Raw genomic sequence first — 26,048 nt, forward strand, 5'->3', positions numbered from 1 at the left:
TTGTGATGGGGAAGAGAGCACCGGAACCAGGAAAGGCTCTCAGTTACATGTGGTATTTCTGTTATGCTCTTGCAGCACCAGCAGTGTTTTCCCATATCCTGATGCAGCAGGAATTTTGCAGAAAGTGGCTGAGTACAGTCTTCATACAGGAGAAAGAGGAGGAGGGAGATATATTGCCATGCAAATTATTCGGGATTGCCATAGTCAAGAAATCCTGAGCGCTGGGCGTTTTCTGGTTGGTTGGTTTTTATTACAACACAGCCCTGCACAACTGTTTCCTGTAGTTCCCTGTTAAAACACCATACCTTACAGCTGCTAGCTAGTATTTCTCAAAGCAGACATCTGTGTAGCTACACGGATTGGCCAGATAAAACAGCTCCTGTGTTGGCCTTAAGTGACTCTTAAAATTAAGAGAGCACTGAAGTGTCACAATTTGAATACGTGTAAATGGCACAGTGGTGCAGACAGTATTTTTCAAAGCTGGTGTCCTCTAGAGCTAACCTGCTTTTTTCTCTCCTTTCAGTATAAGTACTTAGTTTGTTAAGAAGTAAAGAAGCAGGAAATTTGGCAAAATACAGCATTGCTTGCTTATAGCAGAAATGTGTCTATTCTGGCTGGAAGATTCTGAGTTCATTGCTCTCCACACAGCAGTAGTGAGATCTTTTTTATCCTCCTGTTCTTCTACATGGAGCATCAAGTATAAAACCACCAACCTCTTATTATCTACTTCCAAGTTTGGAGCGTGAAGAATTAACTAAACATTTGTTTGACATTATAAAGGAGCTGGAGCATATTTTTGCTTCCTACTACAGGGTGGAAAGCATGTGACATGTAGAACAAGGCCGCAAAGCTGTTTACTCAAATGATGCTGGAAGACACAGTAAATGAAGCTACAGCAATACACTCATAATGCAATTCTGGGCCTGGTTTTTTTCCTCAACTGGAGAACACTTTTTAGGCTCAGCCACATGCATCAGCTTCCCCATTGATAAAAATGTAAAGGATGTTTCCCAGTGTCCTTTCCAATATACCATCAGAACACCAAATTTAACATAAATTACATTAAGCTGCACAACTCCCTCCATTGTCTCTTGTAATGTTTTCACGGAGTGTTAGGCAGCAATCCTCAATTCTTTTCTTTTTTTTCTCTTGGCTTGCTTACCACTTCTAAAATAGTTTGAGGCCAGCATTGGGCTCCATGGGTTTGTTGGCATAGCTGTGTCAGCTTGGATTGTGAACTATCCTCTCCCGGCCAAGACTGCTGGGCTGGTAACGCAGTCTGGCTGCAACTCTGTCAGCAGAGGCGCGTAAATTTGGGGGCAGCATTCTCTCATCTTCTGTTTCAACCGCCTGCATTGCTTTTGAAGCAAGTGGTGTATTTCCAGTCTGCTTCAAGTCGTGTGTATGCTACAGATAAAGAAAATGCTGTGCTAACATCAACTAAAATATTTATGCATGCGTGTGTTTGGAATAAAGCGGGGAGATTTTTTTCCTTTAGCTGAGTTGCACTTACGGAAGTAAGCAGTAATGAAACAGTGTCCCAAATAATTTTGAACTGATTATCATAATTAATACATATCAAAGTTGGAACATGTAGCTTATAAAAAGGACATTTCTGTCTGTGTTTGGTCTTTTGGAGATTTTTTTTTTTCTCAATTTCACATACAACACTGAGAACTAGGATGACCTGAATATTTACTGTCCAATATGAGAGATACTACGAAGCTTCTGCTAAGGGCTCTGGCTGTTGACAGATATCTTCTCATCTAACATGTCAGCAGTAAAGAGGGTTAGTGGGACAATGGGAAGCTGCTTTCTTACCCAGCTGCATTCCCAGTTAGATACTAGGCTCTTTCCATGATTTCAGTAGATGGTGCAATCACATTTCCATGTATATTAGACAAAAATGAGTCCTGGAATCAGTCCACGTTGTTACCGAAGCAAAAAGTATCTCCATGTTTGGTTTTATCTCCAGTGGATTGACACCCCGCTGCAGTCACAACTCTGATAATCCATGAGCAGGAATATTTTGTGCTGCTGTTTGTTGCTGTTTGCACACAAAGAATTGCTCTGGTTTTGCAGAGATATGACCTTAGCATGCCCTTGGAGTTGCAGTTTCTGAAAGACAGGAGAGATCTTCTATTGAGACTTGAAACATGAGATGTGTGACTTACTTTTAACTCTGCAAGAAGACTTGAGCTTTTAGGGAAAAAGAATTTGCCCCATTCAGCAGCTTCCTATGAAGCTCCAGGTCAATAGGTTAGAAAGATGGATGCATTGAATTGAATGATTTTGAAGTTACTGATTTGACAGAAGAGGCACTATTTTAATGCTTTATTATGTTATTTTGCAAACGTAATATTTTTTGTTTTGTTTTCTGTTAATTTCCTACAGAAACGTTCCAGAGGTCAAGTGCTATTCGACAAAGTGTGTGAGCATCTGAACCTTTTGGAAAAAGACTACTTTGGACTAACATACAGAGACACAGAAAACCAAAAGGTAACCCACAGAGCTGCAGCTGACCTTTGGCCTGTGAACACCAGAGCTCACTCAGAGACTCCCCAGTCAGTTGCAACAATCCAGAAGTTGGTTTTACCTTCCTTGCCAGGTTCCATAGACATAGTTTGAGCTATTGTTTTTTGTGACTCACTCTACTTCATAAAAGCATCTCCTGTGTTTCCCTGGCTTCCCTCTGTTTTGGCTGTTTATGACATGAAAGAAGTTAATCATATAGCTGGTTCTCTTTCTAGTATAATTTATTCCTTTACTGCCACAGATGAAAGTCAGATTGACATTCAGAAATACACTGCTAAATATATGATACTAAAATATGGCTTAATAATACTGTGGTTGGGACACAGATAAGCAGGAGATGATTGACTGCTCCTGCTAACTGCTAAGATAAAGTAAGGCTCCAAGTCTTGACTTTCTTTATCTTAGCATTATTGTTGCTTTGACTAAAGACATTAGTCTTCAGGAGCAGTTGGTAGCAAGAGTGAATCACATTCTGCTTGTCTGCATCTCAACTTTAGTATGAAATAAGCTGTGTCAAAGATTATCTAGTGTGCGGGTGATATGTATATATATTGTTACAGGGAAAGAGAGAGTATCAAAGATAATTTAAAATATGCTGTGTGATTTTGGCATTTTAAGATAAATATTTTGAAACAGTGCAAAACTTGTAGCAATATATGCAGTAGCCCAGCAGAGCTCACCAGGTGAAGCTGTTTTTGCTTTACGTGGCCTGAAAGGTCTTCCTGATGGAGCTGGAGCTCTTACTACTTTTTCAGCTGCTTGTGTCTTGTGGGAGCAACAGTTGTATTTTCTAGATTTCCATTTGTTTCAATTATATATGATACAAAAAAAGTCAGTCTTTTTGTCTCTCTTTCCCCCTTCCTTTATGGACTTCTTTGTTTCTGATTCAGAAAATCACCTAAGCAGATACTTGGTCCATGTCAGTGCAAGATAACACTTTAACATATGCTTAGTTTTGAGTTTTTATAAAAGCTAGGCAGATGTCTAAGTTCATTTCCAGATAGGTGTGCTTTCATGTACTGGAAAGAGAAGAATGGATTTATTATTAACACTTGGTTTAGAAGCACTAAACATTTGTAGGTCACCATTTACTTTACATAACTAAGCAGTTAAAAGAATAACTACCTGCCACCACATTTATTGATCAAGAACATATATTTTTAATGTCAAAGTACTTAGCAATTCACCTCCATCCTCTCCTACATAACTTCCAACCAGACAACATATGTGCCCACATCACATGACATCTTTGTAAACAGAAATGCTGATGCATCTTTAATTTTGTGGTACATAGTGTGCTTTTGTCCTCAGCAATAGCTGGAGTTCTTCAGGCTCATGTTTTGCACCACAGACCAGGTTTGGACAGCTGCAAACTGGTTGTTTTTGTTGGGGAGGGATTGTTGTGTTCTGCTTGTTTGATATTTCTTTAGTGGTTTTTTGTTTCTCCAATACATTTGTTTATCTTTCTTTGGAGAAAGTGAAACTTTCCTAGGGGAGGCAAACTTTTTGTTCTGGGCTGTTATGCATTTTAAATATTAATTTGATTCTGTTAGAGGTCAAGGCAGCAGTGGCACTAAGAGACCCCAAGCTGTTATGTACCTCACCCAGAGGAATTTTCATCTGCTCCTTGGCGTCCACAGAGTACTAACACATCACTGTGATAATTCCCCATCTCCTCAGAAGGGTTTTTATCTTGCATAGTCACTGGGCTTTGCATGGTATGGATGGGGGCAAAGGTACTGTGGTTCTGCCTCTGGTTTCCTTGGAAAAGCCCCTCATGCCCACATTGGTTTGCAAATGGGGTAGTGCCCTCCTCTGCACTTGCTTATCATCTAGCAAGACTTTTCAGCCTTTCCAGGATTAGAGAAAAAAAATTAACCAAGCAACCAATTGTAACAAGCTTCTAGAAATGTAGTTTTTCCAGAAGATACTCTGGAAAAAGATTTCTGTGGATTCACTTTACCAGTTTCTATTTTTTTACTCTTTTATTTCAAACCATTTAGCCCCTCAATGTCTGGGAAGGTTAATAAAAATCCTGCTTCTACTCAGGGCCACATCATGAAAGGTAGTGTTATCCCAGCCTACTGCTGCTCCAAGGAGAAAGGGGTGGCAGACCTTTGCGTGCTCTAGCTTCGACTCATAGCACTGTTTTAAAAATAATGTTTCTTGTGTTTTCTAATTCAAATTGAAAAAAGGAAACATTTTCTTTGCAGAATTGGTTGGACCCTGCCAAGGAAATCAAGAAGCAGATCCGAAGTAAGTTTGTTATTCTTGTCCCCTTTTACATGTCTCCCCGTGGCAAAAAAGCTTATTTCACAATCATCTTTTTATCCAGTCCCAAGTCTTTGGCAAAAGAATTACCTGCATCTTTTGGATATTTTACCTCATAATGAGAGTGGTTACTGAGGCTCGTAACAAATGAACATGCATTGCTGAAAACAACTTGACATTTGCAGAGATGCAAAAACCCGAGGTTTGACATTAAGCAATGTAACCTTAGGGACTAGACCATGTATATGAATTATTTCTTGTGTTACTGATATTTATATCGTATCCAGGAACACTACTCATGCCTTGTACTGAAATATTTCACTGATGCAAAGATAGCATTCTACCTAAAATATCTTTCCTGTCTGCATTTCAGAAGCTTGATCTTTGCTCCTAAAATGACCATGCAACTCACAGAGAAACAGTCAATTTTCTGATTCACATGAATCTTTTAAAAATCTTGGTTGTTAAAACTACATGTCTGCTACATTAGAAATTCAAAAACCTCTCGAAGGAAAGCCTTGTTGAGACTGCTAGGTTCAAAATTTGACCTGCCTTTTTTTCCTTCCCCTCACTTTTAAAACTTGACCATATTTTATGTGTGTGATTTCTATGTGCAGGAAAGCTCAGTTTTTTGTTTGTTTTTTTTTCTTTGCACATGTTGTAAATTATTTCTTCTAACACTTTTGCTTTTACAAGCAAATGTATCTGGTAGTTCACATTTGTTGGACCAGGCCTGGCAAGTGAATCCTTTCTCTCTCCAAGATTCAAAAGGTTAATTTACACTGGAAAATTTCCCCACTTACTATGAACAACCTCACCTTTCCTCCAGTAGTATTTTCATTACAGGTAAGTGATCTGCAATACAAAGTGATGAAAATTTGCCTTTTCTAAATCTCACGAGAAGATGTATCTGGAGAGGAAGATGCTTTAGACCTTGATGAATCAGGTTATGCTACTGCTCAGTACAAGAAAAGCAACTGAGCTCCCCACCACAGATTTGAAATGCATTTAATATGTTCCCAAACCATGAAATAGACAATGAAAGGTTGTGACAGCGGGAGATTAACCAGGGCAGAAGAGTCTTGTCCTGTACTTGAGGCAGTGGACGGTTGTATTTGCAGAAGATGACAGCAATAATTTGCTTGTACAATTCACCCCAGAATTTTGGAACAGGACAATGGTGAAAAGTAGTGCTGTTACCCATGATGCTTTCCAAACATATATATATAGTCCTGCTAAACCCTGGTTGAGTTGTACACCTCTTGTACCACACTGCAGACCACAGGGATTTCATCCCAGTGGTGAGAAAGGGCCATGTGTGTGACTCTTCATTTGCACCCACTAACTTGCACAATGTTAGGTTTTATTTAAAACCCTGTGTGAGGTGAAGGCCTCTTACTGTAGTATCTTAACCATCTGTGCTATATGATAGGCTTTATCATAGATTTGATTTATTTGATGTGTGCCAAGGAATAGGTTTATGGGCCCCTTCCATCTGTTGTGGGACCATGTGCCACCCACTGGCTGCACTCCCACCTTGGGTCTGATCCATTCCCAGGTGGGACCATGCCCCATCCTCGCTGCCAGCCAAATCTTCCTTTACCAGCTTTTATGGCCCAAGAAAACAGAAAAGTTCCTAAAATCAAGGACTCCAAAAGTCTTACAAGGAGCTGAAGTCCTGATGATAAACATCAAAACTCTTCTTGCACACTCATAGAATGGTTTGGGTTGGAAGGGACCTTAAGGATCATCTTAGTTTGAACCCCTGCCATAGACCAGGTTTCTCAATGCCCCATCCAACCTGGTCTTGAACATATGAGCCTATTTTCTCAGGTGTGTGCATCATCAAAGTGAATGGGGGTTTGCATAGAATGAAATTTCCCTATTGTCTCTAAATAGATGCTCCCAAACACCGAATTTGGAGAACTAAACAGTATTTCTGGGCGAGTAAATCTGTCCAGCATATAAGCTATCCTGCTAGAGAGTGCACCAGATACACCTTCAAACCCCTTCAAACCTTCAATACACTTTAGGAGGTACCTAGGCACAACATGCCCCTGAATGGAAGATCATGGGAAAGCCCTACCCTGTGTCAGGTTTATAAGGAAAAGTCTTGATTTTCACGGTGTTCCTGAGCACTTTCTTGTTACATGGCCAATATGGATTTTTCAAGAGGGATATTTATTTCTAGTTAGATTTGTCCTTTGACACCAGTGCCTTTCAGAATAGAGAAGTGACATTACTTTGCATCTGGTTTCTGGACTGTAATTTATGTGGTAGAAGTAGATATGAGGGGTATATCCCAGAACAGAGGCCTTGGTGAAACGTCTTGTTACTGTAAAACCACCTTGTTGCTTGTGGTTTGGGGTTTTGTTATTGCTTTTTATTTGCATTCAAGACATGCACTAGAGTAACCTGACCCTTTTTCAGAATAGCTTCTATATTTACATACCATGTTTAACTCTTTTTAAAATCTTGATATTCCTTCTTTACAACATTTAAAGCTAACACTCCAGAAATAATTTCACCAACTGCGGTGGTACAAACCGGTATCCATCACGTGGGTCACCTAAACTTACTGAAATAAGTCAAGAAGAATTCCCTAGTGCTACGTACTTTTTTCGGTCATGCTTTCTGTGTTTGTCCTTGCAGCTTTGTCTGCACAATTTATGTCTGCTGAAGAAAGGAGCTATGTGCTGAGGCAGCACTCTGAGAGGATGTTGTGAGCTGGTTTGGGCAGCTAGACCTTGGCACATAACCCTGCCCCAGAGCCCATTTGTACTCTTGACTTGTGGTGTTTTCAGTACCTCTGATTTGGGTTATTGTTTTTTAAAACTTATATAGACTGTGTTTTCAGGCAGTTATTTTCAATAAACCTGGTTTTCAGACTGAGGGTTTTTTTAATATTGGTAATAAATTACTGCTCCCTTAGAGTCCTCGCTTCAGTGGCAATCTTACTAAATAAGAAAAGAGCTGTAAAATCTGATCTAATACAGTGTCTTCAGTGTGAAGTGTGGGAAAAAGATACTAAATCCTGTTCTTATTAATTGCTTGGCTGGGATATTTTTAAGTCAGCATGAACATCTTTGTTTGCACTTATAGAGTACTTTCAGTCAATCTATGTTCTTTTCCAGGTGGTGCTTGGCAGTTTGCATTTAATGTGAAATTCTACCCTCCAGATCCTGCCCAGCTATCTGAAGATATTACCAGGTATTTTAAACATTAAATACCTTTCTAGGAGGGGCTTAAAAGCTGTTCCTAGTAGCACTTACACTGTAATTATCCAAGAAAAGGAATCTTTTATGTTCCCATTGCCTTTCTTTCTCATATGAGCTTATGGAAAATATGCAAGGCTTTGGCAGAAACGACAGTATGAACAGTGTCTGTCTTTGGAGCTATGAAGACTTTTGTTTAATTTAATTCTAAGCCCCAGCTTTTTCAATACACATATTCCTGGGAGTTGATTTTAATTTTCACAAAGATGCCTGATGCCCATTTTTGCCAGCAGTAACGAGTTATTATTGTAAGTAAAATCATATCTGTGAAAAGAAAAGAAGTGAGATGATGCTGTGGTTTAAGCACCATACTGAATCCCAAACCCCAGCTGAGACCAGAATGGATAAGAATAAGCATGCATGTAAATTTTGCGTGTCATTTGACAAAGTAAGCAATTGATGTGCACGGAATAGAGAATACAATGGTAGTGAATGGCTGCTCCCTGCTCTCCAAGTCGCTTAGCTCTGCAACCTACACCTCTGCTCTCTGTTTTTGTATTCAGATTGCAACTGCAACCAAAAGAACCCTCACCTGATTTCCTCCTTGGTGTAAGGCACGAAAGCTTTGAGCCATGAGAAGTTTTGTGCCATCAGCTAATTGTTCTCTAGCCTGTTTCAACATTTTGAAACCTGTGGATATGTTTAACCTTTAATGCTTTACGGACTTGCTTGTTGCTTTTAAGGCAGCACAAAGCCTTTGGCCTAGATCAGAGGTTCCCTGTGGTGGGTACTGTGCAGAAATAGTATGCCAAGAGTTCACATTTGAACAGAGGACTTCAAAAGGAAAGGATTGCTTTTTTCCTCTTGTCACTCTCAAATTTCCCCCGGTAACTCTGCCTTTGCCACGAAACCAGTGTTCTCCACATTATTTTCTACTTTCCTCTATCTAGTGATCCCTTGCACTGCTTATCTCTGTGGTTTTAGCAGCATTTACTGTTTAAATGAATTTTTGAGAAAGCACAACAGTTTACTAAAGAGACAGCTTATGTTTTTTGAATGACTTAGAGGTCAGCTACACATTAATGAGCAGTATATGAGGTTTTTAATTATTTTTTAAAGAAAAATATAATTATAATTATATTTTTATATAATTATAATTTAATTCTTTTCTTAAAGAAAAGAATTATCAGGTAGATTTATATCTTAGTGATTTGTGATAGAAATCTAGTATGTTTAATGGGTATTTCTCCATTTATGTCACTAAACAAAGTAATAACCTATTTTATTAAGAGATCTCCATGCTGCTGTATAACGGTAAATTAGGTGTTGCTACTGATAAATTAGGCAAAAGCTTGGTGTTTTGGTTTTGAAGTTCTTTTGGTTGTTTGGGACTTTTTTTTTTTTTACAAAATTATTATTATCCTTGTAAATACTTGAAAAACTATGGGCTTGGGAACTGTCTGCAAACTACTAGCGGAACTGAGACCTCTTGACAGTGCTCGAGTGGTGCTTCTCTGAGGGCAAAGGTGGAGGAGCACTGTCTGAGCCACGTTGGTGCTCTGTTGCAGGTACTACCTCTGCTTGCAGCTGAGAGATGACATTGTGTCGGGTCGGCTGCCCTGCTCATTCGTCACACTGGCCCTGCTGGGCTCTTACACTGTGCAGTCGGAGCTCGGTGACTACGACCCGGATGAATACGGCAGCGACTACATCAGCGAATTTCGCTTTGCCCCGAATCACACTAAAGAGCTGGAGGACAAAGTGATTGAGCTGCACAAGAGCCACAGGTAAGCAGAGGGCAGCAATGTGAGCTCTAGCCTGCTTCTTCAGGTACCATCCTGGTGCATCAGGAGATATTAAAATCTGCTGCGGTATACTTAATATTTTTTGGATAAGACTCCTCTCTGTGTCTTTGGATAGAGAAGAGCTTTGCAATGTGAAAGTTAACAGGGTCTGCATCAGATCTTTGGCTCTGGTAGGTACCCAGCTGCCTAAGGGGTATGGCTGTACTTCTGACAGGCTGAAAATGTTTTCCAGCTGCTGGATTTTGTTTTGGATTTATTTCCTTAACATTTATGCTAGAACTGGTTGCATTTCCTCAGGGGAATGACACCTGCAGAAGCTGAGATGCATTTCCTGGAGAATGCCAAAAAACTATCAATGTATGGAGTAGATCTCCATCATGCCAAGGTAGGTACTTCGGTTCTTTCATGGGTCACATTTCTCCTGTGGCATGGTACTTTAATCTGCATGGACTCCCTGATTTATTCTTTCTTGTATTTTTGAGATGGGAGATTTTTTGGGATAAATCATGTGTCAGCATGAGGAAAGGTGACTCATGGGATAAGCATAAATATATCTTGTAATTGTAACATAATTTAGCCTGTAGATTCAAAGCACATCAACTTTCATGTTGATTAAACAACCAAATCCTTGGGGAAAATATTGAATGGATGTAGTAATGAGGAAGGATATTAGAAGCTGTCCAGAGAGTGATCAGTTGTCATTTCATTCAGCTACATTTTTCAATTTAAGAAGGCCAACTATGCTATCTTAACTAGATAAGCAGATAATTTCTAATGCTGCAGAGAACTTACAAACAGTTATTTAGCTGGGCTGGAAACCTAATCAGATTGATGGTAATGGGGAGACAGCATCTTGTCTCTCTTCTGAAGTGTGGTCATCCCAGTTGACAGGAAGGGCAGTAATTCTTCTGGAAACATTCTCCCATGATCAAGTAGATTCTCTAATCATCAGCAGGTTAAGTTATGAATAAAACGTGGTCATTCTTATTGTGGCTTGAGAGAGCCAGCTACTAGCCTTGTGTTGGTTGTCTGACTTTTGTGTTTGGGTTGGGTTTTTTTCCCAAATAAATAATTACTATTTTTTTTTCACTCTTCAAAGAAAGACTAATGGATTTTAACATTTTTGAGGTTAGCAAGCATCCTTGGCAAATGAGTATTGAACCAAAGAATTCTGCCCTGTGGAGAGCACTGCATTTTCTGTAAAGGTCAAATTATTGTGAGCCTGTTTTTGCACTGCAGCAGATCCTTTCAAGAACTGAGATAAATTTGCAGCTTGGATCTTGAAAGAGCCTGCAACTGTGTCCCTGGGGCATTTCATAGGAGCTGTGCATGTATGTTAGAGAATTCAAGGCAATCTTTTGTGTTCTGTTTATTGCCTTCAATGAAAATGAAAAATCTGAGTACAGCTCAATGGGCAGCAGTCTACTGCCTTCCCTGTGTCTTGCAGATAGGCACAAAATCTTGAGGCACACTCAGAGCAGAGAGAAATGGATAGGCAAATGTCACTTGTTAGCTTTCTTCCAATACAAAGATACCCATAAACCAACAACAAAGTGGATTTCTGTTCTAAATTTTTCCTGTTCAGGCTTTGTTACTGAAAATAACATAACATAGCATTAAGTATTATTTACAGAATACTGGAGAAAGGCTGTGAAGTTTAAGATAGGATATTCTAAGATAACATTTTACTTATTCTTTTCTGAAAAAAAAAAACCTAGTATCCTGGTTTCCTATTCTTTTTTTTTTTTTTCAAATGGAAAGACTCAGAGCAAGAGAAGTTCGTAGACAAGCCAATCTCTCTCTAAAGTGATTCTCTTAATTTAAAAAAGCTACAGTGGTAACCAAATTGTGTCTGGAAATCCAACAGTAATCCTGGAAACTGAGCTGGAGGTGGAAAAGGTAGACTGCATGAGAAGTCATGTTTAGTTTTAGTGTGCCAGCGAGATCTGGTGGTGTCAGGCTAGGGGACAAGCATCTCTGTGGATGCCTTTTGGAAGTCATGCTGTGGCAAATGTCTTCATGCTAATGTCAATTCATTAAGGCTGTGCCAATATATTAGGTGTTAGACAGATGCTGGACTCACCAGCTGCTGTTAAAACTAGTTCTCAGTTATCCAGTGCAAGGCTGCGATAAAAAATATGTTAAAATAGACAGATTTATCCTCTGGGCTAACACCATTCTGAGGTAGCCCCCAGTTTGTATGCGGAGCTGCAGGGATGTGCAGCTCAGCATTTCATGCCTCAGATGTCACAGTTTTCTGTTCCATGTAACCACATCTCTCCTGAAAAAAAAACCAAATTCTTTTACTCAGTTTCATTTTACCTGTAGTATCACATTGAAAACCAGTCTCTGACACCGACAAGTAAGAGAGAAGGCTTGAACAGATGTAGATCCGTGGTGAAGGTGGAGAAAAGGGAGGAAGGCATTTCTCAAAAAGTTTTTGAGAAAGCATATCAAAAGAAGGAGCCCCTTGCACCTGCAGCTATGTGCCATGTATGGGCACACAGGCATTTCTGGCATTCACCAGGCAGTGGGATTACTGGCAATGAGACTTTCTTTTTTAGAATCTGGTCACTGTATTTCGGCGTTACTCTTTGCTTAGGAAAATGAAACCGAAGTACTGAAAAAAATTAGCTTTGTCTCTTCTGCAGTACTTGACAGTATTATCACACAAGTGCTTTATTTAGGAAAAATCTGGTTTTAGGTTATGATACTATCATTGTTGGAACACTTATCCTCTGTTGGTGTATTCTCTAACACTGGAGTGACTTTGTGGCACTATTTCTATGTTGTGATTTTTAAACCTTTTTTTTTTTTCTATTATTATTTCAAGCTGTGCCATAATCTTTTCATCATGACTGACCATGTGTACCTTTGTGTTCATTTTAAAATGTAATCAGATTTTCATCATGTGCTTAAAAGATGGCTGGTTGGGAAAACCAGATGAAAATTATGAATTCATTTCATGATTATCATAGACTGACATCTTCATAGCTTCTGCTGTCAGGTTTTTGTGACTTTAAGTTGTTTTAAAATAATTCCTCAAGTGCTTTAGTGCAGTCAGTGCTTTAAGGTGGATTTTTGTTTTCTCCAGCACTACTAGTGCTTAGCAAAATAAAAACAACAGTAATAGAAGCCAGTGAAGATTTGGTTTAGACTATTTGAAGAGTTCTAAAGGAAAGAAAAATGTATATTTCTTATTTTAAAAATACATATTTATGGGTATATTCTAATAAGATTGTGGACAAATCTTCTGTAGTACTAATGTGTTTGACCTACATCTTCCCTGTCAAATGTAGGTTATAGCATAGGCACAGCCCCAAACTTCTAAAAAAGAATTTTTTCTGGTCCAAATGCCCAACTTTCTGCCCACTGGGCATTTCAAAGTGAAATTACTGAGCATACACACAACAGTGTTAAAGAAGCTAGCAAACCTACTAAAGCCAAGATGAGCAAACTACAGAAGAAAATCCTTTCTAGGGATTTACCAGATTTAGTCATGGAGATGAGTGATACCAGGAGATGTAAATTTTTATGCTGTCCTACTTACTTTCGATCTGGTATTTATGCTAATAACCCTTTTTTATTATGCTAATAAAATTTTGATATATGGCTGACACAATTCTTTTAATAACATCCAAAATTTCCCTCCCGTTTTTGGAGTCTTTCTAAAATATAAGGAAACATTGGCAGCCCTCAGTTTGTTTCACCCTGCCCAACCTTACTATTACTTGCATGAATGCATTCAGTGAGTAGGGTAGCACTCAGAAATCAGGTCACTACAGCTGATGCATTAAAAAGACATAGCTCAGATAGAAACACAGGATACAGGAATCTGTAGCGCTGTAGGATGCAAGGATAGGAATACTCAACAAAGTGCATTGCTTGCTTTTCCAGGATTCCGAAGGAGTGGAAATCATGCTAGGAGTCTGTGCAAGTGGACTTTTAATATATCGAGACAGACTCAGAATAAATAGATTCGCCTGGCCAAAGGTTCTGAAAATTTCCTACAAGAGGAACAACTTCTACATAAAAATCCGACCAGGGGAGGTAAGGGCATCCTGATACTCTTTAGTGAATGAACCTCTTGAAAAGAACTGAGTTCTCATTGATTTGTTGATTTTTCATGTCTTACAAGCCTTGAACATTCCTCTCCATTTATATTTTTTTAATTTATGCTGATTTTCTTAGGAAAGATAAGGTACATGCTTTCTTTAAAATACTGGTTAAAAAAAACTTCTTTGGTATTTTTATGTTTACATCCATGAACTAACATAAAGAATAAATATGGCCATCTGCACGTAAAAAGCTCATCCCTGTTATGAATACTTTGGGAATTTAAGTAACATCTTTCTTATTTGTGGAGAGCTTGTTATCCTCTGTCATGTTGTATTTTAAATTGGCATCTATTTATCTTACCAAGAGATGTAGACAGGCCGTACCAAACTTCATAAACATATCAGACTAGTACACTTAGAGTGGGAGCAGAGATCCAGTGACTGGTAAAACAGAGTCAAGCATCCGTCATTCAGCATTTTTGGTAACCTCAACACATTAGCTCTCCCAGGCCCACCGGAGCCTGTCTTCTGGCTCTGGAGAAGGGGATGTGAAACCTCGTACAGCGAGTGCCCTCTCGTGGCTCAGCCGGATGCGTAGCAAATACCGAGCTCACGGGCCGAGCATGCGCTCACCCAGAAATCATAGAATCATGGAATGGTTTGGGTTGGAAGGGACCTTAACGATCATCTAGTTCCAACCACCCTGCCGTGGGCAGGGACACCTTCCACTAGACCAGGTTGTTCAAAGCGCCATCCAGCCTGGCCTATAAGATGATTACTTTTAGGAAAAATCCCAGAAGTTCAGGATCATTACAGGTGAAGGAGTATTTCCATTTTAAATGCTGGTACAATAAATGATCTGTGATACATGAAAACCCCATATCCGTTTAGAGTGTGGGGCTGTATACCAGGACAGAAATCACCTAGATGAAGGCTGGCATTTATCCCTTAATGCAGCGTGGCAGACGGGTCCTGAGCCAATGATTCATCATTGACCTGGGAAATCTGCTGAGGTCCCCCACCCCTGAACCTCAGCCTCTTTTAGAGTCCTAAACTAAAATCCACAAAACTACATCTCCTGCCTATCAGCAGACACAGTTTTAGTAACCAAATTCCCAGTCTTGAGTGATTTAAAAAAAACAAATGAACAACCACTGATGTTCCCAGCGCCTGCGCTGAAGTTCTCCACCACTAATGCTCTGCTGGCCTTAGTATATAGTGTCCTGTGACCAGGTCATGGTTCCATATATAAAATAATCAATGCAGCCTCTTTCCAAATTACATTTGATGATAATGTGATTCACCATCCCATGTGTCATCTTTATTATTTTGCTGTTTCCTGCCTTGTTTCTCTATCAGCTTCCATAGGGAACCAGGCTTCCTTACAAGTGCCCTTCTGCCTACCTTTCCACCATCACAGCAACTCTGTTTCACCTACTCAGATATCTGCATGTAGCCATCATCATGTTACAGTAGTTGTAGCTGGAACAGCTTCTGCATCTGAAATATAAAAATTTGCAGCACAATCTAAAAAGGTGTCTTAGTATCCCCAGACAACTCTTTTCAATTACCTGTCTTTGCCTCATCCTCCTCAGCAGATAAATTAGCTATAACCACTGTGATTTACTAACTGTAGTTCTTTCACTATAAATCTCCTTAGTCTAAGGCTATGTGAGGCCAAATCAGTCCCTAGGGACTGTTGCTCCCCTCCAGATATTACCAGGCTTCCCACTGTAGTTTAAACTGGTGAAATTAAATCAACAGGGTTAAAAAACTTAGTGATGTTTTTCTCAGAAGTCTTCCAAGTCTTAACTGATCTCTTTGTTACTGTGGGGTATAAGACATTACTGTCACTATAAAAAACCTCCTGCTCATTACCAGTGTTTTCCCACAAAAATGATCCTCAAAAGTTGCCACTTATTATCACTCAGCTTCTTTCCCAGACAGTAATCTGTAGAATATATGTGGTTATATACATGAGCATATATGTTCACCCTTGCAATGAGATGATACAGACAGAGGAAATGAAGATGAACCTGTGTACACTGTCTAAAAATAGATGCACAGCATCAAAAACGTACTTATTCTTTTTTCCTACCTAGTTTGAGCAGTTTGAAAGCACTATTGGGTTTAAGTTGCCAAATCATCGTGCTGCAAAGCGCTTATGGAAAGTGTGTGTTGAACACCATACATTTTTCAGGTATGTTGATTTCTTTTCCTAAAGGTGTGATATAAAACGCAACAGAAAAGATCAATTTTGTCAGCAGAGACAAAACCTTTTGAATCAAATTGTCTTTTTGATTATGAGGTACCTCTGAGCAGACAAGGGAAGGTTGTTGCTTCTTCAAAATTTGAAATGTTTCTCCCAAATTATTCATACTATTTTAGAAAGATACTGCTTAAAAATCACCATATGGTCCTAATTAATCATTTTGCTTTATCTGTGCCGTGGTATTATCAGCGACTATAGTTAAAAGGATGAAGGACTGCTGCTCTTCTGCACATAAACTTGCATAGGGAGAACAACTTACATGGAAGATTGCTGGGGGATGTGGGTAAGAACCTAAAAAGAAAAAGGATATTTTTATTTAATTACATATGAAAGTACAGACAGTAGTAGATAGTTTATTTTTTAGTCACCTAAAATACCCAATCCATAGCTGTAATTTTTGGATTACTGTGGAATTTTGCAGCTATTTTTTGACTTCTAAGAAGACCCAAGAAAAGTTTGGGATAGTGCAATAAATGCTGTAATCAGTTTGTGCTAAGATAGTCATCAGAGATACTTAACGAAGGAAACCCAAAAGAGTGAGATTTTCAACAACTTGACAGGGTGTTTGGTGCTTAAAAACCCCCTCTGGCGGATGTTTGGGAGGACTGAAGAATTTCTCTCCTTTCCTAAAACTGTTGGTTCAGGCTGTCTGTATGTTCGTATGAAATGCAGTCTTAGCAGCAAAAGATCTAAAGAGATGTGGTGTGCATTTTTGGTGTATTTTCTACTTTTTAATGAAAAATCAATGTCTGAAGCATAAACTCCGTAGCAGGAGAATGGCTTCTTCAACCAGCTCCCGTGGCCAAAATACAGAGGGTGGGAGAGCTCTAACCTGAAAAATGTCTGCAACCCTGTGAATGAGTACTGCCTGGCATTCACTGGAAATCTGTTCTGGCCCTATCCTCAGCATAGCAGCACCATGTTAAATTTGAAGTAAAAGTATTTCAGCACAATGAGGGTTCCTGGTACAAGGAACACCTTGTATTTAGTTTTGGTGATTAGAAGATAATAAATCTGATTTTCAAGCAGGAAGGAGCTGAGTGATTCTTGACTATTAGGAAGAACTCAAATCTTCAAATGCATTAGCTAAATGGTTTTGTCATGCTGTATGAGGGGCAATCCTTTGATTCCCTTTTAGCTGCAGACCTGTGAGGCACAGGTTACGATGGAGAGTGATACCCAGCAGTCGTCTTCTCTCCTCTGCAGAAAGAGTGGACTGATTTTGGAGGAGGGGGAGTAACAGGTGTACTGCTTGGTGTGTTTTAGGCTCCTGCTGCCTGAAGCGCCTCCAAAGAAGTTCCTTACGCTGGGCTCCAAGTTTCGCTACAGCGGTCGGACGCAGGCCCAGACGAGAAGAGCCAGTGCCCTCATAGACCGTCCTGCACCTTACTTTGAGCGGTCTTCTAGTAAACGTTACACCATGTCTCGCAGCCTAGATGGTGGTAAGGTCCTCTCAGCTGACTTTGTCAAAAGCTATTGTTGCACTGGTCACTGCTCTAGGTTAAATATGAACCTCTTGTCATATCATCTCCTTGAGCTTCAGCTGAGTAGAGGCTGTGAGTACCTGCACATTCAGTGTAGGGGTAGGGGACGATGCAGAGAAATTCCATGATAAATGTACTGCTGTAGTCCTTACAAAGTGTTTCCCTAGAGGATGTCCTTGGGAGCCCACTCATCACAGAACTTCTCTCCTTCGTCTCACACCTGTAGACCATTTCCCTGCTTTGGGGAGCAACAGGATGACTGGACCTGTCTGCCCAAGAAATTCAGGCGTCAACACTTTTTCTGGGTTTGCATGAGTGACTCTTTGGGTTTTGGTTGAATCTATCTTTTTTTCCTATGGAGGTTTTGACTTAAGCTTGATACAATTCAGAAATTAATTATTTCTCTTGAGTAATAACACTTGCTTCCAATTACCTCATGTCCTAGTCGGATGAGCTCTAAAAGACTTTTTTTGTACATTACTTTTGAAGGTATGAGACAGAGTAACACACGCAGCTTAAAAGCATGTCCTTTCTCTCTTTATCCTTGGTTTGTGGAGGTCAAGGTTCTGCTGCTTGCTTGCGTTAAATCAACATGTGTTTCAGAGTATCAGCTACTTCCATCAGCTGTTACTGTTATCAGCTGTTGAGTAAAAAGGGGTTGTAGTTTTGCAACTTATTTTTTTAGAAAAAAGACCAAGACTAAATTCAGAATCATTACAGATTGAAAAAAAGGTGAATTCTCCTGCAGAATATCATAAATCGCAATGAGTATAGTTGATGGTGGGGAGGGAGAGAAGCTTTGATTTAAAAGTACAAGTGACAGTCCTTTTTCTCTCCCCCTAAAGGTGCTACTTGTCATTAATTATTTTGGAATCTTCTAATACTGATGCGCTTCTTGCTCGTTACCAAGCAACTGGTGACCTGATTGCTGTGCATGTGTTTCAAAGCAGAAATTATCCTTCTGCGTTATTTTGTTTGTAACATCTAAGCAAGATGTCTCCCTCTATTCCCTTTGCTTTCTCCCACCTCCTAAGCGCATTCCCAAGAGACAAGATACCTGAAATGCTTTTCCCAGCATTTGTTAGACTCTGCAGGGATTTTGTGATGGGGGAAAGAGGTGTTTTTTTAATCAATGCTTACGGTTTCTTTACCAGCATCGTTACTATGATGCAGATGTGGCTGTAACATTCTGCCCTGTGATTATACTGTGATCCAGGCTGTCATTTGTTACAGATGCAAGGAACTTAATAAATTTGAATAATCTTATTGGCTTAGAAATTAGTTACACAATATTCAAGAGCAGGGTCTGTCAAAGTTTTTATTACATTCTATGTATAAATGTACATTTATTTCAAAATTATTTATATATATCTAAGTTTGCTGAATTATTGAAGACTTGCATCCTAAAATATTCTGGTTTGGTCCACTGAATTGAATGATATCGCTTCTCAGAATTTTTTAGGATAATGAGCTCACCTAACTGGCAGACTTTAGTACTCAGTAATACAAGGATCACATTTCATTTTTTCTCAGGTATTATGCCTGTGTTACATGAATATTGTCATTTTCTATAATGCAGCACCTTACTAACTGTGCATTTGATCTGCATTGTTATATTCTGACAGATTTAAAAAAAAATCTCTTCCACCCCCATGGCTGATGTCATAGCCGGTTCTCCTTATGTTTCCTGCCTGATAACTGTGGCAATGCATTGAATTTTTTTTCTAGTGTTTTACTACAGTAGTACTTTAAATGGCTTGCTAACATTTAACAACTGTGTAATGCACACATTAGCTACAGTAATGTGTGTATACACATCCATAAAATCTGTTTATGCATATAAAAGCTACGAGCTTTATTTTAAGTAAATGATTTATTTAAATGCTTCTGGTTTTCTGAAACATGACATATTTGTGTTTTCAGCATTATCTCAAATGTTTTTCTAAACCAGCTTTTTTAATTTTATGCAGCTTCTCAGCAAAAGCTATTTCAGACTTTCCCTCTTAAATATTTGCTTTTAGCATCAGTGAATGAAAACCATGAAATGTACATGAAGGATTCTGTGTCTGCTGCAGAGGTTGGTACTGGCCAGTACGCCACAACAAAGGGCATCTCTCAGACCAACTTGATAACCACTGTGACTCCAGAGAAAAAGACAGAAGAGGAGAAAGATGATGAAGAGGGCAAAAAGAAGAGAGCAGAGGAAGTCACCCCAATTTCAGCAATACGTCATGACACCAAGGTAGAGTTTTCAGGGTTTTGTATTCAACAGAGCTGCCTGGAGAGTACTTGGAGAAACACAGAATTTTTAGGGAGGGAGGGAGGAGATAAAACAAGTTCCATGAAAAGAAATATACTATGTATATATGTCTTAAATCAGTGTTTCTGTAGTCCTTTCAGTTTTCATAGGATGTTGTAAAAATTAGTTCCTGCCTTGGACTGCTTTTTTAAATCTGTTTAACAGTCAACCCGGTGTTTTTTACATAGTATTCAAGAGCTCCCAAAAGTAACCTGGCAGTGCATGTTTGGTCCTTTGGTCTTCCATTGTATTTTGACTTTAGTATGGCCATAATGTTTTTTATATTTTGACAAGGCAACAAAACAGTTCTGCATTCTTGTATGTAGCTCTATGCTTTAAACTATTGTATTTTTCTCTTATACTTGCCATAGCACTGTTTCCTTGCATGAATTTCAATGGGCATTTTTTTCTCTATTAAGTTCTGGGTATTAATCTGCTTTAATATAAGCTTTCTTTTCCTGGCTTACAAAAGCATTTGCTTCCCTTGTTTGAAGTTTTGTGTTGAAGAAAGCAGTTTTCATTGATGGTTCTCTTCTTAGTTGTTAAACTTGAGTCACAGCTCATCATCTCCAATCCCACCACCACCACATACACATACGCACATGGTTGTGCATAATATCTAATCAGTTTTTAATATGGGGTACATCAAACAGGAGGACAGAGAAAACAGTCACTAGAGATTGACAGTGAAGAGAAATACAGTACAATCATGTTCAAAAAGTGTACTGTGTAATACACTTGCTAAACAAATAAGGTTTACCCTCATCATTTAGGAAGAAAAACCTTTATACCCACGCATGCAAATGTTAAAATCTGAACTTCTAGCTTTATCATATAAGGCAACAATGAGTTACGTAAGTAAAGGATCAAGTTCTCAAAAAGAGTTGCAATTGTGGTACCAAAAATCAGAAACAAATTGAATTACTGAAAATTGCAAATGAGAAAAGATTTTCTTTTGAAAGTGTATGCTGTAATTGTAGCATTAAAAAGATAATCTCTACAAAATTTAGCTGGGGTCTTCTTGGAACTCTATTAGTTTCTGCTTGGGGAAAGACTGAAGAAAATCAAATATGCAGAAAACATCCAATAGAAGCTAGTTCTGTTCCAAATGTTTGTAAATTTCAGTCAATCCTTATATAGCTAGGAATAGTCAAAGGTATTTTAAGAGACTATTTTGATGGAACTTAATTATGCAGAAATTATTAATTTTTACAGCCCACTCAAGAGGTGGGTTCTGTTTAAACCAGCCATTAATAGAACTTCAGTTCTGTAAGCCTATAGAGATCTTAGTCCTGCTTCCACACCGACCTGCCAACAACTTTGTCATTCATCGTAAAGAGAATAGGGCTTCAAGAAACACAAAACAAGCTTGAAATCAAATTCCTGTGTAAGGGTATATGAATTGTATAGGTAGGTTTTCAACTTTTCCATTAAGACATTTTGCCTTTGTTTTATCCATGTGTGTTTAAGTACCAGAAGTTATTCTAAATATTAACACTGCGAAGATGTCAGTAAGTGAATAGTCTGTATTAGCAAAGAATACATTTACTTTGGCTTTTTTTGCCTTTAGAATATAAAGAGAAGTTCTGTGTATTTAGCTCACATAAGGCAGTAAATTTTGACTTGAGCTTACCGCATTAAACACATAAAGACACCTGTAAGCAGTTTGAAGCTAGACTTGGTTTTGATTGCTTAATTTGAGCATACAGATTGCCTGAACTGAAGGATTATTAGAGAAGAGAGAGATGCAAAATATTAAGAGGAGGGAAAGGAGTTCTACCGTGTAATTACTTGGCTTAAATCCCATTTCTACCATTACTATACCTGGTAAAGATTTGGCTTAGTAGCTAGCATTGATACAGCCTCTGTCTAAAACTTGGATCCCTCCTTGTTGCCTCCAATTTGACACCATCTTAAAGAGGAAAATGCTGTTTTGGCTTTGAAGACATTTTGCTTTTGGGAGTCTGGAGTGGCAGTGCAGTTGAAATGGCTTTTATAGCTCCTTGGGGAGATGCACCATGGATGGAGCAGCTCAGGCACTTAGGGTTTGGTCATGGAGCCAGTGTGCCACTTCAGCTAAGTGCACCTGGTGGACTTTGGCCAAAACTTCTCAAATCCATCAGCATTGTGTCAGATGTGTTGTACTGGGATATGCATTTTGGTGATAATAGTGGTTGTTGTCCTTCTAAAAAGCAGTTGTGGCTGCCCACAGGGAGCTTGTGAAATGACAGTCACCATTCCTGCTGAATCACCTCCCTTCTCCTACCAATTTTTTGTCCTCAAATGACCTGAAAGACCATTTGAATACCCTACAAGTGGCATACCAAAGTAACTCCTGCTTGTTGGTAGCCAGTATTCTTTGCATTGGGATAAAATTTGTAGCAAAAGCATTGGGTGCATTTTTATCTCTTCCCTGTAGGTAGAGGGTCACATTTTGACTATGAGGAGATGTGGCTGTGTGGGGCACAGACCTCTCTCTGGTCAGCCCCCCTTCAGATCCCCTGTGAGAGAACATGGGGCCTGCCTAGCCACACACCTCAGCTCCCTTCTTTCGATGTGCCACCGGTGGCGTGCAGCATGGAGGGATGACAGGGTGCATGGCTGGGAGGGGGTGAGTTCCCAGCTGTGCCTGCTCCCGCTCACGGTGGGCAGGGGTTGAGGGCAGGGCTGTGGGGATGCCCAGGAGAGGCCAGCCTGAGTGGCGGTGGGGGCTGTACTGAGGACCTGGCTGCTAGGGTGGGTATCAAGTGAGTTTTTCTTCCATCAGTAGCAGTTAACATATGGATTTTTATGCCCCCCTCCCAAACCAGAATGTGTTTTAGTTAGGTTTAGGACCTAGATGGTTTTGGTTTTGTTTTTTTTTTTTTAATATTGCAGTGGAGGAATTTGGGCACGTAGAGTTTCAGAATTCTTGGAGTTTTAATTATTACTGCTGAGGTTGTCCAAGACATAGATGGGAAAATTTTGGCCCCCACTGGGTCTCTTCCTGACTGCAGGAATGCTGTCACAAGCAGTGTTGGTGTTAGAAATACATTCCCTTCTTTCTTTGTTGCTCTCCATGTACTTCATGTTGAAAACTCCTTATGATCAGAAGCCAGTCTTACAGTAAGTGGAAATTGGCAGAACCCAGAAGTCCACATGTGGCCGTGGAGGCCTTTAAGTAAATCCTGTGCTGCAGAGAGGACTAGGCAAACGTTGAATCAAGAAGTTGCCTTTTGTAAGCTGGAATCTCAAATCACTAATACCTGTAGTGTGTGGCATAGGAACATGCACCGTTTAATTCAGTGGAAAGCTGTGGTATTAAAATACTGTTTATAATTTTATATATATAATATATATTATTTATCATCACGGAAGAAAATTAACTAATTACAGTTTTCTTTTTGTCCTTTTGCTTTTGCGCCTTGTTTGCTGCTCTTTCTCTGTCACCAGACATCTGTGCTTGGCACTGACTCCCACCACCCCTCGCCATCCTCTCAACCTGGCCCCCATGTATCTTCAGCAAAGCTTCGCAGGAGATGCAAGGAGAGAGCTCGGACAAAGTCCTTAGGCTGTGAGGCGCCCAAAGAGAGCGCCCCAGAACACAGCGAGTCGGAGCCAGACTCTGACAGAAAGGGGCGAGTTTGCTCCGCCGAGCAAGACATGGCTTTCGGCTACAAGCAAAAAGCTGGCAAGGGCAGAACGCTGTTTTCCTTCTCCTTGCAACTTCCAGAGTCATTTCCTTCCCTCCTGGATGATGATGGCTACCTGTCACTCCCTAACCTCTCCGAAACCAACTTCCTGCCTGCCAGCGTGCAGCATTACCTCCCCATCCGCTCCCCCTCCCTCGTGCCTTGTTTCCTCTTCATTTTTTTCTTTCTGCTCTCTGCCTCTTTCTCAGTGCCATACGCCCTCACTCTCTCCTTTCCTCTGGCTATGTGCCTCTGCTACCTGGAGCCCAAGGCGGCCTCCTTGAGTGCCTCACTTGCCAATGACCTGAGTGACAGTTCAGAGGAAGAGGTGTGTACCTCGGCATCGAACACACTCTTTTTCGTGTTCAGTGCTTCAGTCCTAACCAGTGTTAGATTGCTGCAATAGTGGTCCTACTTTCAGAGCCTCATTTCTGTCTGTGCTGATATGTTAGAAGGGTTTTTTTTTTTGGTTTGGGGGTTGTTGTTTATTTTTTTCTTCTTTTTTTTATTTTTTTTCTCATGCTGGGAGTGCAGCTTGGGGCCCAGGGTTAGGCACAACACTGTGTGGAAGTGGCTTGGTTTGAACTGTGTGAGCTGGTGTAAAGTCACTTGCACTAAATAAATTGTCACAGATCAGCTCTGGAGTTTTGTATCTCAACCAACCCAGACATTTTTCTTCCCTCTATCAATTTATTCTAGGGTTAGAATAGTTATCTAAATAGTGCATATTAAGTGTCATTTTCTGCGTAATTACTGAAGCATGCATATATATGCATATGTATCTACATTTATTTATATAACTAGCTACCCAACAGTAAAGAGCACCCTCACCAACTTCAGCATATTCAAAATCCAGATGGATTCAGCCTTTTGCAAAAGGCTATCAGCTGTAACCCATCTGCAGAAAAGGCTTTCTGGTCCAGCAAAACCTGGATCTCGATTTTCAGCCTTGATCCCATCTCTGCTGCATATTAAATTGTTTTCCTATGGTTAAATCCAGTGTATCAGTGAGAGGTCAGATTGGGACAGCTGTTCTGCAGCTGTTTGGGGAGCGTGCCATGTGGGCTGTCTTGACATTTGCAATGTTAGATTAGCACTGCCAAAACCGATGCCTCAAGCCACCAGGGTCATCACGGGCAGATAAACCAATTGCAGTAGGAGTCTGCAGTAGTTCTGGGAACAGTGGATGTGATGATATATCCAGAAGTAGGAAAAGAATCTGCTTAAGTAACAAAGTAGATGGCATCTCAGTTTTTGCTGGTGCCTGGTTATTCTTTGTTGACAGAATAAAATAACGAGTTCAATTTGCTTTTTTCCTCTTTGTCTTCAAGTACAAAAGTACAGTTTTGCTTTGTATGTAAAGAAAAAAGCCCCAGATCAGATAACGATAGACCAGTTGGCCGCTTGTAAAAAACCGCCTTGGCCACTTGTCGATGCCATTGCAGTAGTTGTCTTCAATAAATCAGCTTGCACATCTAAACATTTGTGTCATCTGCCACTATTGGTTTTGTAAGATTGGGTGCAGGATTTAATTTCCTTTTTATAGAAAGCCAAAAGTTGCATCAATTTGTCTTGTGAAAACATTGGGTTTGGATGCTTTTGGCTCTGTGATGCCTGACAATTAAAAAATAATGTGCAATTTCTGATAAAAGGCATCGAAAACACTGCTGTCTCATTTTGTGTCCTCATTTCGAGACAGCATTTAGGTCTCAATTTACATTAGTTCTGCACTTGGATTAATCTAATAGCAGTAACAGCATTAATATAGTGCCAGCTCCAGAGGCAGTAATGAGGCAGTATTTATGTAATACATTGGTCTGTTCCTCTTTCAGAAATGAGCGCTTCTTTTTGTTAGCAAAGTTAGGAAGTATTGAGCATAAAAAAATATAAAATAGGCTTTTTCAGTGTCACTCTTTTCTGAGGGTGATTACTCTGGCAGTGCTCCCTGGCAGACAACACAGACTTGTGCCTAATCCACGGGGTATTTCTTGTTCAAAATATTGCATGAAAGTGAATATGTTTTAAACTCAGGCATGTCTGCATTACATTGGCAAAACAAATCACAGCAATTATGATCGCAAGTTAGGGGAGGTGCAGGCGCAGCATCTCAGGAAATAGCTACCTTCTGTCCTATTCCATCCCTTGCCTGTCCGCCAGCCCCACCAGCAGCTGTACTACAGCCCATCTTGGAGCTGAGCCTGACCTTTCTTATTCTCCGCTCTGGAGGCCTGCCTTGCTCAGCCTTAATTCACCATTCCCTGCTTTTTGATAACCCCAAATCTTTATTTCAAGTAACTCAGCAATGCTGACTTCAACTCCATGGCTGTTGATTGGCTTATTAGCAGACATGTATGTTGCAATAAAGCAAATTTTATGCTTTATTTAGGATTTCATTGCTCTTATGGTAAAATAATAGGAACCTCTTTTTTCCCCTTCAA

General features: G+C 39.8%; 1 protein-coding gene across 33 annotated transcripts in view; it reads left to right on the forward strand.

Moving 5' to 3' along the window:
- The window catches only part of EPB41L3 (erythrocyte membrane protein band 4.1 like 3), a 141,469-nt gene that overhangs the window by 98,290 nt on the left and 17,131 nt on the right, over positions 1-26,048 (forward strand). For 19 of the 33 annotated variants that reach the window (XM_051772874.1, XM_051772862.1, XM_051772849.1 and 16 more), the window contains 10 exons: positions 2,395-2,499; positions 4,749-4,791; positions 7,941-8,016; positions 9,590-9,808; positions 10,124-10,211; positions 13,724-13,876; positions 15,987-16,084; positions 17,423-17,598; positions 19,662-19,882; positions 23,372-23,938. In XM_051772874.1, coding sequence (XP_051628834.1) covers positions 2,395-2,499; positions 4,749-4,791; positions 7,941-8,016; positions 9,590-9,808; positions 10,124-10,211; positions 13,724-13,876; positions 15,987-16,084; positions 17,423-17,598; positions 19,662-19,882; positions 23,372-23,938 — 1,746 coding nt within the window. The remainder of the gene's footprint in view (positions 1-2,394; positions 2,500-4,748; positions 4,792-7,940; positions 8,017-9,589; positions 9,809-10,123; positions 10,212-13,723; positions 13,877-15,986; positions 16,085-17,422; positions 17,599-19,661; positions 19,883-23,371; positions 23,939-26,048) is intronic. The other 14 variants (XM_051772868.1, XM_051772899.1, XM_051772888.1 and 11 more) reach the window with 3 other exon arrangements.

This window comes from Manacus candei, unplaced genomic scaffold (genome assembly GCF_025592945.1).
Source record: "Manacus candei isolate 608988 ecotype Guabito, Panama unplaced genomic scaffold, ASM2559294v1 h1tg000008l, whole genome shotgun sequence".
In the NCBI taxonomy this organism is placed as follows: domain Eukaryota; kingdom Metazoa; phylum Chordata; class Aves; order Passeriformes; family Pipridae; genus Manacus; species Manacus candei.